We start from the raw sequence: 19,720 nt of genomic DNA, 5'->3' as shown, positions 1-19,720 counted from the left end.
ATCAACAGGAATTCCAAGAACTAGAATCTGAGAATTCTGCTTGTGTCTTCTCTAAGTTACATATAATTTAAGAGAAGAATCAACTCAGTACACCTGTAGAAATACATTCTACAGTACACCTGTAGAAATACCTGTAGAAATACATTTCAGTACACGTAGAAATGAAGCTACAGAAACAATTTCAAGAATAATTTATAAGACTGAATTCATTTCTGCTTCTTTTTTGAAATGCAATACTGCAGTATAAGAATGAGGGCAGCACAACTTCCACAGGTAACTTCTACATTTATTTTATACCAAAAAGTTATGTGCAACAAATAAACATTCTTACATATTTACATTTGTTTTTACCAGTTAGCAAAACTGTGTCCTAAATCTCTGATAAAGAATATTTCTATCTATATTAAAGGGGAAATCTGCCCAGTGAACTCCATTTTAAATGAATGTTTACTCTGGAGCTTAAAGCACTAGTAATAAATATTTTTGATGGAACGTACTATACAGATCATACACCTAATACTTAGGCCATGCTTAATAGTTTTATAACAAGACATTTCACCTTTTCTGGGCTAATTTGTCGAAAAAAATGTTTAACCAAGTAGCCTGGACTCCTACCCCCGCCCCCTTCGATTTACTGAAGGGTAGCTCTCACAAATTAGGAATCATAAGTGCTGCCTAAAATATCTGAATAGAAATGTTTCCCCAGTGCTTGCCTGTTGGGGAGAAATACACGAGGACAAAGACTGAATATCAGGTATTCCTTCCCAAATAGGTTACCAAAAATAATAGTGGGTTTCTTGTTGGCATTTGTTCAATACTGATTTTTCAGGACAAGATCTGTCAGCATTCATTGGTGTCAAGCTTTGCTGAAGACAACTTTGCACTTTTGCTGATAGTCTTAAAAATAAATGAAATACAAGAAAACTAAAGCCAACTAACAGTTTTAATTTCACTGTAGTCTTGGTCCTGTATCCTACCTAGTAGGTCCAAAGATCTCTTGTACCAAATGATAGATCTTTGTCTCTTTGTAAGAAAATAGTCAATGCTTTCAACATCCTTAGAAGTAATGGATTTAAGGAGAGGCCCTATACATCAAGTAAAAGTAATTCCTGGCACACAGCTAGTTAAACCTGAGTTATTTCACCAGACGTTTACCCTCACTGATAGCAACTAGCTGCAATGAAAAATACCAAATCCTCCAAACCACCTAGATTCCCTAGAATTTATCATCTAACTACAACTTCTCTTATTTCTTCAAATGATAGGACTGTCAAATAGATAAGAGGCTTCGTTGTTACAAATCATTTTGAAAACCAAGAAGCAGAAATGCAATTTCTTCCCTAATCTGTTCTTCCACATTGGTGGCTAATAATGTTGCAGTGTTTAAATATTCTGTCTAAAATAGTCAAAATAGGGGGCTTCCCTGGTGGCGCAGTGGTTGAGAGTCCGCCTGCCGATGCGGGGGACGCGGGTTCGTGCCCCGGTTCGGGAAGATCCCACATGCCGCGGAGCGGCTGGGCCCGTGAGCCATGGCCGCTGAGCCTGCGCGTCCGGAGCCTGTGCTCCGCAACGGGAGAAGCCACAGCAGTGAGAGGCCTGAGTACCGCAAAAAAAAAAAAAAAAAAAAAGTCAAAATAGCCCTCAGATTTTATAACATGGGGTTTTCCCCCTCTTCTGGGGTGTAATTGAGGATGTAGAGGGAAGCCTAAATTCTTCCCGTGCAAAAATACCAAATCACACGCATGGGGGAGGGGGGGCGCGGGGGACGGGGGCGGGTCCTTTGCTTACAGCGAAACAGGCGTCACCGCGCTGGTATTTCAGGCAGCACATGGTCATCACCCAGTGAAAAGGAGGATATTAATTCTGGGGTCATAGGAATGTGGCAACAATTTTTCTACAACTGAAACAGTGGTTTACCCAAGGCTTAGAAAAGCAAAGGAAAAACTCGAAGAGTCTGGCTGAACACTAACGTTCTCTCATGTAAGAGTTGAAGATGTTCGCAAGAACGCAACATCAAGACAAGCTTTAACTCTACTCTAACTGATTGATACAAAATATGGTGAAAAACAATTTTAAATTGGTACACGAGGAACTTGTTTAGCACGACCAGAGTTATATATACCACGAAGTCTTCACCGTGAAGCCAGTTCCACTCTAGCAGAGAAAAGAGAAGCAGTAAACTGCTGGGTAGACGGGAAGCACTGCTACAAGATGACCTCGTTGCACGGTTTTCCAGCATTAGGACTTGTTTCTCCATAAATATCAGACATCTAATCAATGCTTTCTAGAGTTCTTTAACTATAGAAACAAGAACAATACACAGATAATATTGAAATATTCACATTCTTGGGAGAACATAAGCCTTGATGAAATCTGAATTAAGCTATCTTTTACAAAACTGGTTTAAACTGGTTGAAAGTACATTACAACTCAGATTTTATACCTGCCTTGGGCCAGAATACACTGCATCAATTATGACAGTTAGTTGGAAACTGCTGAACAGTTGCTGACTCTGCACGTTACAGTTTACAGAGCAGAGCCTGTCCCCTCCCTTCAAAAGAAGGCAAATAAAGCACTCAAAAGTTACCCGGTCTCTTTTTAACATAATGATGAATGGAATTGGAGGCAAAAACATGGCTACTACTTCTCAATCTAAGGAATAAAATGATCATACGGAACCTTTCTATAGAATGCAAGTTTTCTACTTCATGCTAAGAAAGGAAGGAAGGACACTTCTGCCCAAGTTCAACACACAAAATATTTGGTTTGAGATTTAAGACAGAAGGCACTTTTAACAATCTGATATAAGATGTTAACCATAGAAACATACTGTCACTATTTCATTTGGGTTTATTCAGATCACTTTCACAAACTCTGCATTAGAAAGAGTACTGTATTTTACCTTGAGATATTTCTACCTTTAGTACTCCTCTCCCAGTTAAGCAAACTGAGCAGCATGTCAGCCCTAAAGTTTACAAATCCAGTATCTGACTCTAAAACAATTAAACTAGACGTCTGGTTAATTAGTGTAGAAAGAAGCAGGGAAAACACTACAGAGCTACCCAAGAGCAATCCTGCTCTGGAGCGACTGGGCTTCTACTGATGATTTCAAAATCAATACTGTTTGGTTGACTGGCACCAATGTTAAGGAAAATTATCTGCATGAAAATTCAACTGTTGTAAGAGATTTTACCTAAAAATGCCATATTAATATTTCCAGCTTTTCTCCAAAGAAATCTACCCATTTTCCCATCTTTAGTATCCTGAAGGCCTTGGACTTGAAAGTCTGGTCACATGACTCATTCTGTAAGGTTATAATTGATCCAGTTTTATGACTAGGTACAAGCTTGACTTGAATGTCCAAATTTAGTTTCCTCCTTTCAGAGGAAGGAGATGAAAGGGAACCAATCACCCTATTATTTTTGCTGTCAATGCTAGACCCACAGCTCTCAGTGCTTTTCACAAGATGCTCTGTATGGACTTACTATTTTCACTATTTCTTCAGTCAACGTTGAGCTGACATTTCTTCATTGCTACACTTCAACTAAACTGTACAGTAAGTTCTGCAGGGATGGATCCAATATTTCTACCTTTATTTACAAATATCACATGAATGGATTCTAGTTGAATCTACATGTTTAAATCCATCAGCTAAAAACATTACATATTGTAAACATGGCAATATTTAATACAGTATCTATTCTAAAATATTTTCATGTCATGATCACATTTGTTATAGCTGAAATGTAATTTATACACATTAGAGAATTACTAGCAATCGTTGCTCACTTTACAATTGAGGGAAGGAGGCTAGGGCTACATTTATTATCTCAGAAACATCTCCAAAGTAAAGTTAAAGCTTGTCTTTGATTGGCTCGGCGTATCCTCTTTTTTTTTGTATCCATATTTAAAATGAAGATTGACACAGAAAATAGCTAGAGCTCCTTCTAATTTACAGGATTTTAAAAAATCAGTTTAAGATTCTTAGGGAAAGTGTCTGTTGTGAAGAATTAAAAAAAAAAAACAACAACAACCAAACTGCTGCAAAATAAACTTAATGGAAAAAGGGACTTCAGACTGTCAGTTAAGAGTTCGTCAGGTGGTTAGTCCTGCTTGGGCTGCAGTTGCCGTTTCCAGGCCTCATTCAAGTAAACTAGTCGTTTGTAGTTGATGATAAGAAGAATGAAGTTCAGCACATATGTGATGACGCAGATTATGCAAAACTCCTTCAGCACAAAGTACAGGATGTAGGCCAGGTACAAAGACCCCACTACAGACATGATGGAGGATGTCATGAGGATTAAAGCTGCAACTGCACTTGCTGTCAGGCCTGCAAGAGAAAGAGACACTTGGCTCAATCAGACCTTGACACTGGAGAGAGAGTTTCTGAGTTAAAAGGTAACATTTTGTGATTTGCTGCAGTGTTGGAATACTGATCTTACAACAAAACATTCTGAAATTGGAGGACAAAAACTACAGGTCTATTTTGTTAAGATTATGCAGGTTGACTCTGCACATAGGATACCAGTTTTATAGCTGCAATATTTTTGACTTGTCAATATTCTAGATGAAATATTAACTTATTTCATAAACCAGCCTCAGTTAAGGCACACAAAGAAAATATGCAGTCTCTCAATCACATTATGCAATGAGCAGATTTGTAAAACTGACAGCCCTACCTCCTCTAATGAATAAAATAACACGAGGACCACAAGCTTCTCATCCAAGCAGGACACATTTGATGAGACCCTCCCCCTGACCTTTTCACTATAGGTAGAATCCCCACCTGTGGAAAGTAAAATTTGCTTTCCCATGTTTAGACAAAAAAAAAAAAAAAAAAAAAAAAACATAATAAGAGATGATTACACCAACATGCTGCTGAAGAAAAAAAAATCATGATAAACATTTCAGAAAGGGCTCACCCTGGGGCATAACAGAAACCGCATTTGGCCAGTTGGCCACATGTGGGTCAAACCAGATCAAGTTATGTGTGCTAAGCTTGGTTCTCAAGACAAAGGCTTGCCTGAATTCTTGATGCTACCTGACATCTTCACATGTATTGTTTTGTAATTTCCTGTAGCCAACAGTATTGAAAACGTGCATTTATTTTCAAGGACAGAGGAGACAGCAGAGCATATTAAACTACCTATACCCTCCTACCCAGCAAGTAATGGATAAGGATCACGGAAACAGGAAAAAATAAGAATAGGTGGTAGTGGTTTGAAGAGGTTAATTAAGAAGCTGAAATCCCTGCTGCAAGTAGAATGAGAAGTTGCCTGTGGACTGCAGCTTGGCCATGGGGGCCGACTTGCCCCAACACCAGTCAGTACTAGAGAACATGATGCTTTAACAAGGCTCTTTAAGACTAAGATGCTGTTGCATTTCTTATGCCACCTGCTTTTGTAAATAAAGATTTATCGTAACCCAGCCACGCTTATTCATGTATGTAATGTCCATGGCTGCTTTTGCACTAGAGTGGCAGAGTTGAGCAGCTGCAACAGTCAGAAAAGCCTAAATTATTTCCTATCTGGCCCTTTACTAAAAAACATAGTTTGCTGACCTCATCTGTGCTAACATCTAAAACCTCAGAAATTAATGCTGTCAGGGACTTCCCTGGCAGTCCAGTGGTTAAGACTCCGCACTTCCACTGCAGGGGGTGCGGATTCGACCGCCAGTTGGGGAACTAACTAAGGTCCCACATGCCGTGTTGTATGGCCAAAAACTGAAAAAAAGAAAAAATTAGTGCTGTCACCTTAATTTTATCTAAGAAATTTCATTTCAAAATGATATGGGCGAGTTATTTACTCTCTCTCTGCAACTCTTTTCCTTAACTGTAAAACTGTGATGATAATCATGACTACCTCCGAAGACTGTTGTGCAGATTAAAAGAGCTAATTCCCTGGCAGTCCAGTGGTTAGGACTCGGCACTTTCACTGTGGTGACTTGGGTTCAATCCCTGGTCGGGGAACTAAGATCCTGCAAGCTGAGAGGCGCGGCCAAAAACAAAACAAAACCAAAAAAGGCTGTATCTAGAACAACTTAGAAGGAAGTGAAGATGATGTGCTCTGGAAAACAATGTTTGAGGAGTTCAAATGTGCCACAGTGGTAAAGACACTGACACTAAAAATGCATGTGAATGCATAAAATGTGAATAGAAAAGATACATATGGGGACTTCCCTGGTGGTGCAGTGGTTAAGAATCCACCTGCCACTGCAGGGGACACGGGTTCGAGCCCTGGTCCGGGAATATCCCACATGCCGCGGAGCAACTAAGCCTGTGTGCGACAACTACTGAGCCTGCGCTCTAAAGCCCGCAAGCCACAACTACTGAAGCCCGCGTGCCGAGAGCCTGTGCTCCCCAATAAGAGAAGCCACCGTAATGAGAAGTCTACGCACCGCAACGAAGAGTGGCCCCCGCTCGCCACAACTAGAGAAAGCCCGCGCGCAGCAATGAAGACCCAACGCAGCCAAAAACAAATAAATAAAAATAAATTTAAAAATAAATTTATAAAGATGCATATGATACACATGATTTAAAATGTGTATATAATGAAATTAACAAATTAAATATTGTAAACAAATTTGTTCAACCCCTATCTCCAAGAATTAACACAGTCAAAGCTTTTCTTAGGTTATTTTAATATGGGCTTATACTTTATATTCTTCAGAAATCCAAACAAAACAATTAAATGGAATAAAAGTGAAAGTCTCCACCCCAGCCCCCAACCACACCATTTTCTGTGCATTTACATGCATATATATAAACATATATTTATCCTACATCTATTATACCACAACTTGCTTTTTTCACTAAACTATGTCTATATCTTCCAGGGTTTGTACACCTACTTTTCCCTTCAATGGCTACATAGTATTTTCTAGTATGCTTGTAACCTAATTTATTCAACCATTACGTTTTGCTAAGCTACTTCCAGTTTTTTGCTATTTTAAACTGTACTGCTGTGAATATTCTTGTGCGTATTTTCATATTTCTGCAGGATATACAGATATGGAATTGGGCAAACATGACGGGAGTATTGAGAAAAATTGATACACAATTTGCCTTGTAATAAATCTACTGCACCTAGACAGAAGACCTGGCAGATAACAGGATAAAATATTAACAACTGAAATGCAAGGACAAAAAAGGACAGATTTAACTCTAAAAGTATGAAAACTCTTGTACAATCAGAACTCACGAAACTGACATTAAAAAGGCTAAAGAGGGCTTCCCTGGTGGCGCAGTGGTTGAGAGTCCGCCTGCCGATGCAGGGGACGCGGGTTCGTGCCCCGGTCCGGAAGGATCCCACGTGCCGCGGAGTGGCTGGGCCCGTGGGCCGTGGCCGCTGAGCCTGCGCGTCCGGAGCCTGTGCTCCGCAGCGGGAGAGGCCACAGCGGTGAGAGGCCCGCGTACCGCAAAAAAAAAAAAAAAAAAGGCTAAAGAATGGGTAAAATGTCTGTAACAAATATGAAGTGTACTATTAAGAGGATCCCAATAACTAAATTGGCAATAAAAGTAAATTAAAGTACAGTAAAATTAAAATAATGGCTACTAATATGTAACTGCTGAATTAGAAATTTTACAGAAAAAACTTTAAAAAATGAGGATAGATGAAGCTTTGGGGAAACCTGACAACTGAGGGAAAAGCAGTTTGGTTATACCTATTAAAATCCATACCAAAAAAAAATCTTTGTTTGTTGATTCTTTCATCCTACAGTTAGATATTTATTTTGCAGAAATAATTCAAAGAGGGAAGGGGGTATGAGAAGGGGACTTTAAACAAAGTTGATCAGTGCAGTGTTATTTAGGATATTAAAAAATCTGAAGCCTTGATGTTCACAATAATAGAACACTTAAGAGGATAGACAATATAAGAGAGTTCACATAAAATTAAGCGAAAAAAGTAGACTACAATGGCAATAGTGGCTATGTAAAGGTGATGGAATTATGACTGAATATCATATACCATTAATGTTTTCTCAATGCATAATATTTTAAAATAGCTACAGAGTATACAAAATAACAAGGGAAAAGGTTTCCAGGGCAAACTGTTTGGAGTAATAATTTCCCTGAATGGGACTTGTTTTTCTAGGCATTATGGGATGCTGCTATCCCTGATTAAACACCAACAGATACCACGTTCAGCATGAGCTTTGTCAAAATCTTAGTGAACCAAGTTTTCACAACACCAAAATGTGTTACAAACCAGTTGTTCTATCACTAACATATGCTTTTATTTAATATAAAGACACATCAGGGCAAAGACACAAAGTACTAAATGAAATATAACGAACGTATTTTTGTATTTTGCTGTAAAATACTTACCAAGTAATAACTGTAGTATATAAAATATAAGTCCAAAGACACTGTTTGGCTGGTTTAATACACCATCCTTTCCAAAAATGGAACCCAAAAGACCAAATCCTCGACCCCATCTGTAAAATAAAGAAAACCAGTAACCCTATACTTGAGTTTTCCTATTTTAAAAAATGTAGAATTATCTGAGCATATCATGCCCACATACCCATCTGAATCTCTAAATTGCCCATTTCTATATAGTCTCTTTTCCTGACAGCATTAGTATTTGCGGAGGAAGGGCTCTTTCGATGTAAGCCAGGGTCTCTTAGCAGCAGCACCACTGACATGCTGGACTAAACGCTTCTTTGTGGTGGAGGGCTATTCAGTGCCTTACAAGATGTTCAGCAGTATCCGTGGCCTCCACCCGCCTGCCAGCTGTGCCTCCCAAAATGTCGTCAGCCATTGCCAAATGTCCCCTGGGGGCAAAATCACCACCAGTTAAAAGTCACTGATGTAAGCTCTCCTAACATAGACCATAATGTTGCTTCCTGACCGGGACATGCATGAGGAAACATATCCTGGGAACATACCTTTAAATGTACGATAGAATATCAGAAACTTAAAGTCTTTCCCTAGAATCTTATCTCAAGAGTAAAAAGTTGATACATTATTTGCCCCATTAGTTTTTATTTGCAGTTTAACTGAAAATGTTGCATTTGACTTTACATTTTCAGAATCTTATTTTCTTATTAAAAATTAAATTCTGATTTAATAAAATTTGATACAAATATCAAACTAACATTTACTTTGGATAAAAACCTTTGATAATAACTTTAACTCTGAATGAAAGTGCTTTTTAAAATACCAAAAAGAAAATGTTTTCAGTCTGTAGCAAATTACTCAATAAAATCTAAACTTGGGTTCTGAAGACAAACTACCTGAAAATAAGGATAAATAAGTGATTCCTTACTAGTCACACGACTTTAGTGTCTAAGAAAGAGAGTGAAATCTCTTCATAATGATGATGTTGGGAGATAACCCTAGTTTTACAAGTAAGTGAGAACCATGAAGATTGTTATTATACAATTATATGCGTCAAGGAACGCAAAATAATCTCGATCATATGTGTTTATTCTTTTACACATCAAACACTCATTGAGTGTGTTCCAGGTGCAGACAGTGGGTCAGGTGCTGACTTGTCCCGAGTGAAGAAGTCAAAGTGGTGCCCTTGTGGGGCTCATATTCCATTTAGGGAAAAGTAATAGACAAGTAAATGACTAACTTATCTTCAGCAATGGATGCACTATTAACAGATACACAGGAAAGTTGAGAAGGTTGGTTATTCTACATCAGAGCTTTTGAAAATTTTAAACAGCATGCAATCACCTTGGAGTTTTGTTAAAATGCAGATTTTACTGCAGCTGGTCTGTGGTGGGGTGTAGGACTGCATTTCCAAACAAAACAAAACAAAACAAAATGCTCCCATGTGATGCTCATGCTTCTGGTCTGAGGACCACACTCCGCACCACTGCTCTAGACGGAGAAGGGGTGGAAGGAGCTACTCCAGCTAGATGGTCAGGGAAGGCCTTTTGCAGGAATTAAATCCTGAAGAAATCCTGAAGCAGTTAATCTCATGAGGAATGCCAAGTACAAAGGCCTGGAAAGAGCTATGAGTGTGTAAAAGAAGACCATCAAGGCTGACACTGATGAGGGAGAGTGGCAAGAGAATGAGGCACCGTTCCATCATTTATATAATTTATAGCCTTGTTTGTAGGCCATGATGAAGAGTTTGAATTCTATTCTAACTGCAATGGGAAGGCAGTCAGTGGCTTTTAAACAGGAGAGTAATATAAGCTTATTTATGATCGCTCTTGACTATTGTGTAAAGACCAAACTGCAGGAGGGCAGGGACAAACTATGCAATCACACTTTGAAGCCCTACTCATCTGAAGTAGGAATTCAAATGTAAATCACCAACTTTGGCAATGGAAATAACTGGGCATAGTGCCAGAATTATCATACATAAACAGAATTTTTATATTCTAAGCATTGGTCTATGCCTAATTATTCACATATGATCCTGTGGATATTTTCCTTGAAAGCAAAGCAGTAATCCATAGAATGAATGCATCATTTTATCAAAGTAATACATGCATAAGGTTTAAAAATCAAGTAACACTAAAAGCCTTATAAAACAAAATAGAGATATTTCCTACTCCAGGCCTCTCCACACTCAGCTCTGATCACCATAGGCAACCACTTTGATACCTTTTAACTGTTTTTCCCTTCTATTTACTTCCACGTTTCTAAATAATACGCTTACACTGCTATTTCTTGATTTATCAGTGTTAAATGCTATCTTTTGACCTTCTAATATGGTAGACCAAAATGTTGCTTTAAAAAAAATACAAACATTTTGACATGGAAAGCTTCAAATGTATATACATAAAGTGAAAAGAACAGTGTAATAACCTTAGGTCCCTATCACCCAGTTTCGAAAATTGTGCCTTTCTTGTTTTATCTCCACCTCTACCCCCAACCACCTGATGATTATTTTTAGATTTTTTAAGGTAAAATGTACATATATTTAATGCACAAATCTTAACTGTATAATTTTGACAAATACATACACCTGAGTAACCCTGGTATACAAATTGTAATCCTGGTATACTAGTCCTGGTACAGTAATTCTGGAGTGTGAAGTAATTCCAGGAGTGTGAAGTGAGAATGTAAGTACCGTTCATAAAAAAAACAAAACAAAAAAACACCTCAACATTCTACAGAGTGCTTCCATCTCCCAAATTAAATTGTTAGTCGCTTTCCAGCAATCCACACTCCTCTCCACCCATGAGCAAAATGCACATGGCTGCCTAGGCTTGTAGGAATCCAGTCTCGGAACCAAAATTAGATCTCTGGTCTCTTGGATCGCAGTGTTGTGCTCTTTCTCTCATGTTGCATTAAGTTATAAAATGCAGTTACCATTCCAGCATTTTCAACCAAACAGAATAATAGCTTAATTCCTTGATAAATACAATTAATAAAGTTGAATAACACTTAATAAACTTTGATAAGGCTGATGGAATAACTGTTAGCAAGTGAAATCACTAGCAAAGTAGACTGGCATTACATAAGATTATTTTCCTAGGAAAGGTGAATAAGAGCAGATTTTCATAAATGACACTATACTTCACAATTGCTAAGGATGGTGTGAGTAATTAAAAACACTTAGTGAATCTTTTTTTCAAGTTGGAACATTTGAAAATACTGTAGTTTTCTCCCACTTCTAAAAGCTATACAAAAGTGTATGAAATAAATTTTATGTGCTAACTTTATGCTTGGCTTTATCTTAGTTTCTAACCTTTTTCTTCTTGTCCCATCTATATTCAAAACTCTATTATACTAATTATATGCCCCAAGTACTTTATGGAACAAGATGGGATATTAATCAACGGAGCAAAAAGAAATGTTTTCTTAAAGTACCACTTATACAGATGTTCATTTTGCTTCAGTATACTATTGAATAAAGTCAATGAAGTGATTATGCAAATGAGAACTTCTCTTTAATCTCTGACTCTAAAAAAAGGATCATCTTTGACCCAAATAGTAACTTCCTTGGATATTCTGTATTTGGGTGCATAAACAACCCATACCTCTTCCCTAGGTATTATGAGAAATTGTTGAAAGGTTTCTAAACACTCCTAATTTTGCCAGAAACAACAAATCTTAAAACCAATTGCTCTCCAACTTGGGTATCCTAGGTCCCTGAGGATAAATCTAAGACATTCTTTGCCTCCTTCATTATCATTCTCTCATAAGTGTATAGGGGAGTTTTCCAAAGGCTACATGCAACACATGTGATAATGCAATAGACTGAATATAGGAGCTGATATGAGAATCCAACAGTCTTATCTTATGGCAGGCTTTAAAGAGATTTGCAATAAGAGAAACTAGGCAGTCTTTCCACTATTTTGTGTGTGTGTGTTTGGAAAAAGTTATTATTCATGAAAATATTTTGTTAACATGTAATGGGTTTATTACGTTTCAATGAGTGAATACATATTTAAATAATTTCTCAGTTTGTAACTTCTAATACAGTAAATACCAAAGATATAGGGGCTTCCCTGGTGGCGCAGTGGTTAAGAATCTGCCTGCCAACGCAGGGGACATGGGTTCGATCCCTGGACCAGAAAGATCCCACATGCAGTGGATGTGGGATCTTTCCACAACTGCTAAGCCTGCGCTCTAGAGCCCGTGAGCCACAACTACTGAGCCCATGTACCACAACTACTGAAGCCCGTGCTCTGCAACAAAGAGAAGCCACCACAATGAGAAGCCCACACACCGCAACGAAGAGTAGCCCCCGCTCACCACAACCAGAGAAAGCCCGCGCACAGCAACGAAGACCCAACACAGCCAAAAATTTAAAAAATAAATAAATATTTAAATAAATAAACCCCACAAAGATATAACTCACACAAACAAAATCTTTTAGGGGTATTCAATAATTATTAAAGATATAAAGGGGTTCTGACATCAAAAAGTTTGAAAAATCACTGCTTTTGACCAATTCTCCCCACCCCAACAAAAAACAAATCACAGATCAGACAAAATTTTAAAAACTGGGGTGAGATAAAGTAGAAATAGAACAAGAATCCTAAAGTTTTTGTGAAATCACAAAAGACCCTGAAGAGCCAAAGCAATGTCGAGAAAGAAGAACAAAGCTGGAGACATCACAGTCTCTGATTTTCAACTATACTACAAAGGTACAGCATTCAAATCAGTATGGCAGTGGCATAAAAAAGAGACACATAGATCAAAGGAACAGAATAGAGAGCTCAGAAATAAACCCACATATATATGGTAAATTAATTTATGATAAAGGAGCCAAGAATATAAAATGGGGAAGGATAATGTCTTCAATAAATGGTGCTAGGAAAACTGGACAGCCATATCAAAATAATGAAACTAGACCACTATATACACCATACACAAAAATTAGCTCAAAATGGATTAAAGACCTGAATGTAAGAACTGAAACCATAATACTCCTAGAAGAAAACATAGGCAGTAAGCTCCTCGACATTAGTCTAGGCAATGATTTTTTGGATTTAACACCAAAAGCAAAGGCAACAAAAATAAACAAGTAGGATTACATCAAACTAAAAAGCTGCTGCAGGGCAAAAGGAACCATCAACAAAATGAAAAGGCAACCTACTGAATGGGAGAAAATATTTGCAAATCATATATCTGATAAGGGGTTAATACCCAAAATATATAAAGAACTCACACAACGCAATAGCAAAAAACCAAACAATCTGACTTTTTAAATGGGCAGAGAAACTAAATAGACATTTTTCCAAAGAAGACAGATGGCTAACAAGTACATGAAAAGGTATTCAACATCACTAGTCATCAGGGAAATATAAATCAAAACCACAATGAGATAACACCTCATACCTGTTAGAGTGGCTACTATCAAAAAGACAAGAAATAAGCGTTGGTGAGGATGTGGAGAAAAGAGAACCCTTGTACATTGTTGGTGGGAATGTTAATTGGTGCAGCCACTATGGCAAACAGTATGGAGGTTCCTCAAACAACTAAAAATAGAGCTACCACATCATCCAGCAATTCCACTACTGGGTATTTATCCAAAGAAAACAAAAACACTAACTGGAAAAGATGTGTATTATGTTCACTGTAATATTATTTACAATAGCCAAGGCATGGAAACAACCTAAATGTCCATCAATGGATGAATGGATAAAGGAAATGTGCTGGCTGTGTGTGTGTGTGTGTGTGTGTGTGTGTGTGTGTGTGTGTGTATGTGTGTGTGTGTGTGATAATATATATATAACAGAATATTATGCAGCCATAAAAAAGAATGAAAGCTTGCCATTTGCAACAACATGGATGGACCTTGAGGGCATTATGCTAAATGAAATAAGTCACACAGAAAAAGAAAAATACTGTATGATCTCACTTATATGTGGGACCTAAAAAAACAACAAATAACAAATGAACAAAAAAATTGAGCTCATGGATATAGAGAACAGATTGGTGGTTGCCTCAGGGAGGGAGTGGGCAAAACTGGTAAAGAGAGTCAAAAGGTACAAATTTCCAGTTACAAAATGAATAAGCCCTGGGGATATAATGTATAGTATGGTGACTACAGTTAAGACTACTGTATTGTATATTTGCAAGTAGCTAGGTAAGTGGATCTTGAAAGTTCTCATCACAAGAAAGAAATTTTGGGGCTTCCCTGGTGGCGCAGTGGTTGAGAGTCCGCCTGCCAATGCAGGGGACACAGGTTCGTGCCCCAGTCCGGGAAGATCCCACATGCCGCGGAGCGGCTGGGCCCGTGAGCCATGGCCGCTAAGCCTGCGCGTCCGGAGCCTGTGCTCCGCAACGGGAGAGGCCACAATGGTGAGAGGCCCACGTACCGCAAAAAAAACAAAAAAAAAGAAAAGAAAAATTTTGTATACCTATGTATGGTGATCGATGTTAACCGGACTTATTATGGTGATCATTTTGCAATATATACAAATATCAAATCAATGCATTGTACACCTAAAATGATATGTCAATTATACCTCAATAAAATAAATAATATACCTTTTAATAAATTATATTTTTATAGATTCCATGGCTATAACTTTTTTTAAAAAAAAGAAAATAACAAATGTTGGCGAGGATATGGAGATACTGGAACCCTTGTATACTGCTGGTGGGTAAAATGGAGCAGCTGCTGAGGAAAACAATTTTTTGGTTCCTCGAAAAGTTAAACATGGAATTACCATATGACTCAGCAATTCCACTCCTAGGTATATACCCCAAATATTTGAAAACAGGTATTCAAGAAAGTACAAGTACTTGTTCACAGCAGCACTGTTCACAATAGCCAAAAGATGGAAACAACTCAATGCCCATTAACTGATGAATGGATACACAAAACACAGTATATCCATACAATGGAATATTATTCAGCCATAAAAAGGAATGAAGTACTGATACATGCTACAACATGGATGAACCTTGAATACATTATGCTAAGTGAAAAATGCCAGACACAAAAGATCACATTTATATGAGAGTTCCAGAACAGACAGATCCATAGAGACAGAAAGTAGGTTTGTGGTTGCCAGGGGCTGGGAGAGGGGGCAGTGAGAAGTGATTGCTTAATTGGTACAGTATCTCCTTTGGGGGTAACCAAAATATTTTGGAAATGGATAGAGATGATGATTGCACAACACTGCAAGTATACTAAATGTCACTGTACCCTCTAAAATGGTTAATTTTGTGCCAATCTTTCTCAAAGTCTTCCAAAAAATTTGAAGAGGCCAAACTCATCTTATGAGGCCAGCATAATCCTGATACCAAAGCCAAAAAAGGATACTACCAGAAAAGAAAATTACAGGCCAATACCCAGATTAATATAGATGCAAAAACTGTCAATAAAATATTACTAGCAGGGACTTCCCTGGTGGCACAGTGGTTAAGAATCTGCCTGCCAATTCAGGGGACACAGTTTCAAGCCCTGGTCCGGGAAGATCTCACATACCGTGGAGCAACTAAGCCCATGCACAACAACTACTGAGCCTGCGCTCTAGAGCCCACAAGCCATAACTACTGAGCCCGTGTACTGCAACTACTGAAGCCCGCGCGCCTAGAGCCTATGCTCCGCAACAAGAGAAGCCACCACAATGAGAAGCCCACACACTGCAATGAAGAGTAGCCCCGCTCGCCACAACCAGAGAAAGCCTGCGTGCAGCAACGAAGACCCAGTGCAGCCTAAATAAATAAATAAATAAATAAATTTATTTTAAAAAGTATTACTAGCAAACCAAATTCAGCAGCATATTAAAAGGACCATTCACCATGAACAAGAGGAATTTACATTCGGGATGCAAGGATGATTCAATATATGCAAATCAATGTGTCATCACATTAATAGAATGAAAGAAAAAACCATATAATAATCTCAACAGACAAAAAGCATTTGATAAATTTTACTGCAAACAATCTTTCATCATGGAAAATCTACCAAGGCTCTAATATCATGATTAAAACATTCAGGAAGGCTTCCCTGGTGGAGCAGTGGTTGAGAGTCCGCCTGCCGATGCAGGGGACACGGGTTCGTGCCCCGGTCCGGGAAGATCCCACATGCCGCGGAGCGGCTGGGCCCGTGAGCCATGGCCGCTGAGCCTGCGCGTCCGGAGCCTGCGCTCCGCAACGGGAGAGGCCACAACAGTGAGAGGCCCGCGTACCGCAAAAAAAAAAAAAAGGAGTTCCTCTGGTATTTTCCTTACTCTGAGGAAGAATTTGTTGAGATGCTTGCTTACACATACCACTTAAAAATATTCTCTCCTGGTTGGGGAACTAAGATCCCAATCCTACATGCCGTGCGGCATGGCCAAAATTAAAAAAAAAAAATTATTTTCACTTATAAATATATGTAAGGACTTCCCTGGTGGCGCAGTGGTTAAGAATCCGCCTGCCAACGCAGGGGACACGGGTTTGAGCCCTGGTCCGGGAAGATATCACGTGCCATGGAGCAACTAAGCCTGTGCCCCACAACTACTGAGCCTGCGCTCTAGAGCCCACAAGCCACAACTACTGAGCCCGTGCACCACAACTACTGAAGCCTGCGAGCCTAGAGCCCGTGCTCGGTAACGAGAAGCCACCGCAATGAGAAGCCCGCGCACCACAACGAAGAGTAGCCCCCACTCACCGCAACTAGAGAAAGCCCGCACACAGCAACAAAGACCCAACGCAGCCATAAATAAATAAATAAATAATTTTTTAAAAAATCTATGAATTGCACTTTTTCCCCTGGAGACACCTTCCCTGTAACCCTTGACCTTCCTGATCCACTCCAGAGGACTTGATTTGGGCTGGCTGCTCTCTGGGCTTGCTGCACAGCTGTCATCCTAAGACTTCCAATCTCTTCCCTACACTGAATCTTTCATTTCTTAGGTTTGGCATGCTCCTTTCCCCCTGAGTTTAAGCATCTGTTTTGGTGAAACAATCTTCTAATAGCTTCCTTGAGAAAACACATACTAGAGGTAAAATTTCTGAGATGTTGAAAGTCTAAAAATATCTTTCTAGGGAGTTCCCTGGTGGCCTAGTGGTTAGGATTCAGGGCTTTCACTGCCGTGGCCCGGGTTCAATCCCTGGCTGGGGAACTGAGATCCTGCAAGCCATGTGGCACGGTCAAAGAATATATATATATATATATATATATATATTTCTTCTACCATCACACTGGACTGACATTTTGTTTGGGTATATAATTACAAATTTAAAATAATTTTCCTTCAGAATTTTTAAAGACATTGTTCCACTAACCTACTTCCAGAGTTGGTCCTTGAAAAATCTGATGCCACTCTGACCTTTGAATATGACCTGTTTTTGTCCCTCCATGAAGCTTTAAGAAACTGCATGTTAATTCTAGTGATATAAAATTTCACAAAGGATGTGCCTTGTTGTGGGTCTTCAGTCATTCATTGTGAAGGGCCCTTAGTAGGCTCTTTCAGTATAGAAATTTGTGTTCTTCAGTACAGACAATTTTCACATTTGATTTAGGCAACTGCTAGACTTCTAAAACAGAACCTCTAATTTTCTTTTACTTTTCCATCTCTCTTTCCTTTGGTTCCATTTTCTAGGAGATTAACATGATGTAATCTTCCAAGTAATCTTAATTCATTTATTAAACTTATTGCTACCATACACTGGATTCTTATTCTCTGATGGTTCCTTTTACATAAATAGCATCTTGCTTTGTTTCTGGGTAACCACTTTTTTTTCTCAGATTTAATGAGATAAAACCATTTATGTTTATTTTAAGTTTACTTCAGGCAGCTTCATTTTCTGTTTCCTCTGAGTTCCTTGGTGTGTGTCTATGTGTATCTGTCTCTCACACTGAAGACTTTTCTCAAATGTCTGAGGACCCTTAACTGTCAAGTCATCTGTAGACCAAGGCATTAAAAATATGAATGCTGGGACTTCCCTAGTGGTGCAGTGGTTAAGAATCTGTCTGCCAATGCAGGGGACACAGGTTCGAGCCCTGGTCTGGGAAGATCCCACATGCTGCAGAGCAACTGAGCCCGTGCACCACAACTACTGAGCCTGTGCTCTAGAGCCCGTGAGCCACAGCTACTGAAGCCCTCATGCCTAGAGCCTGTGCTCCACAACAAGAGAAGCCACCGCAATGAGAAGCACGTGCACCACAACGAAGAGTAGCCCCCCAACTCGCTGCAACTAGAGAAAGCCTGCGCGCAGCAACGAAGACCCAATGCAGCCAAAAATAAATACATAAATTTATAATTAAAAAAATGAATGCCAATTCCAGTGCTGGACAAAATAGATTACGCCCACCATAGCCTCTCTCTCTCACTGATTACAACTGAAAATTGGAAAGAATATGAAAACCAACCACCTGAGAACTCTAAAAAGTAAAAACAGTAAGTGAACAGGGGAGAGAAGTTGAAACTTGAACAACCAGTACTGTGGAGTTTTCTGGGGGTTTTCCCCTCTTCTACCTTCTGCCTTCGAAGCAAGAGTAGCTCAAGTTTCAGAATTGCCCAAGGGTAGCAGACAGCCAAAAAAAGCTCCTCTTTCTGGCTAGAAGATGAAGAAAAGGGACCCATGTGAGCTGAGTAGTGTGAGGGGGGCAACCACAGTTTGTGTTCATATTATTTTTTCCCTCCTGGCATTGCTTAAAGGTGAGCAAGGGTTCTGAAACTGCAGCTCAGGGATGACAGTCCAGGTATCTCAAATTGAGAGAAAACCTGTCTCTGCCTGGAAGAAATGAGAAAAGGGGCCCCTGTGGTCTTAAGCAAGTAAGGGGAATCCTGTCATTTTTGTTCTCTTTTCTCTCACTGCTTTACCCTGAGGGTGAAATCTGTCATGTGGAACTATGTGACAGCAAGGGGAGTAAAATGCTCTGTGAGAAACCTGTCTTTCTAGCTAGAGAAACTGGAAAAGGGGCCGCTGGGAACCAGAGGTTAGGAAGAAAATCCCAGCAAGGAGGAAGCCAAAGAAAGGATCTCCTAATTTTGTGTAGCAACTAACACAAGTCCCAGTCTCACCCCTGAGCTGCAAAATCATGGAACAGAACCAAAGAAGCCCACCAAAGTCTTTGAGAACTAAACACCACTCAAGATGAAGACTGACTATTGAGTGGGGCATGTGAGGGCAAAGGCTTTGAAAATGGAAGTGACATTGAAACTATCACCCACAGAGGAGGTAGAACTTGTAGTCTTAATCTAACTGGTTTGATTGCGTGTTAAAACAAAAATCAATATTCTCAAGATTTTAACAGAAGCCAAAATATTCAAGATACATTCCAAATGAGTTGAGGATATATTCCAAAATTATATGACGTACAACGAACCGAAAAAAGAAAAAGTGACCAATTCTCAG

General features: G+C 39.1%; 1 protein-coding gene across 2 annotated transcripts in view; it reads right to left on the bottom strand.

Moving 5' to 3' along the window:
* Nucleotides 1-161: 161 nt before the first annotated feature.
* The window catches only part of VKORC1L1 (vitamin K epoxide reductase complex subunit 1 like 1), a 62,108-nt gene continuing 42,549 nt past the window's right edge, over nucleotides 162-19,720 (bottom strand). The window contains exons 2-3 of one of the 2 annotated variants that reach the window (XM_079945722.1): nucleotides 8,327-8,436; nucleotides 162-4,330 (exon numbers count right to left, since the gene is read on the bottom strand). In XM_079945722.1, coding sequence (XP_079801848.1) covers nucleotides 4,104-4,330; nucleotides 8,327-8,436 — 337 coding nt within the window. In that variant the 3' untranslated portion in view covers nucleotides 162-4,103. The remainder of the gene's footprint in view (nucleotides 4,331-8,326; nucleotides 8,437-19,720) is intronic. The other variant, XM_079945723.1, reaches the window with a different exon arrangement.

Source organism: Stenella coeruleoalba, assembly GCF_951394435.1.
Source record: "Stenella coeruleoalba genome assembly, chromosome: 15".
NCBI classification, from domain to species: Eukaryota; Metazoa; Chordata; class Mammalia; order Artiodactyla; family Delphinidae; genus Stenella; species Stenella coeruleoalba.
This window is presented reverse-complemented; position numbering and strand designations above follow the sequence as displayed.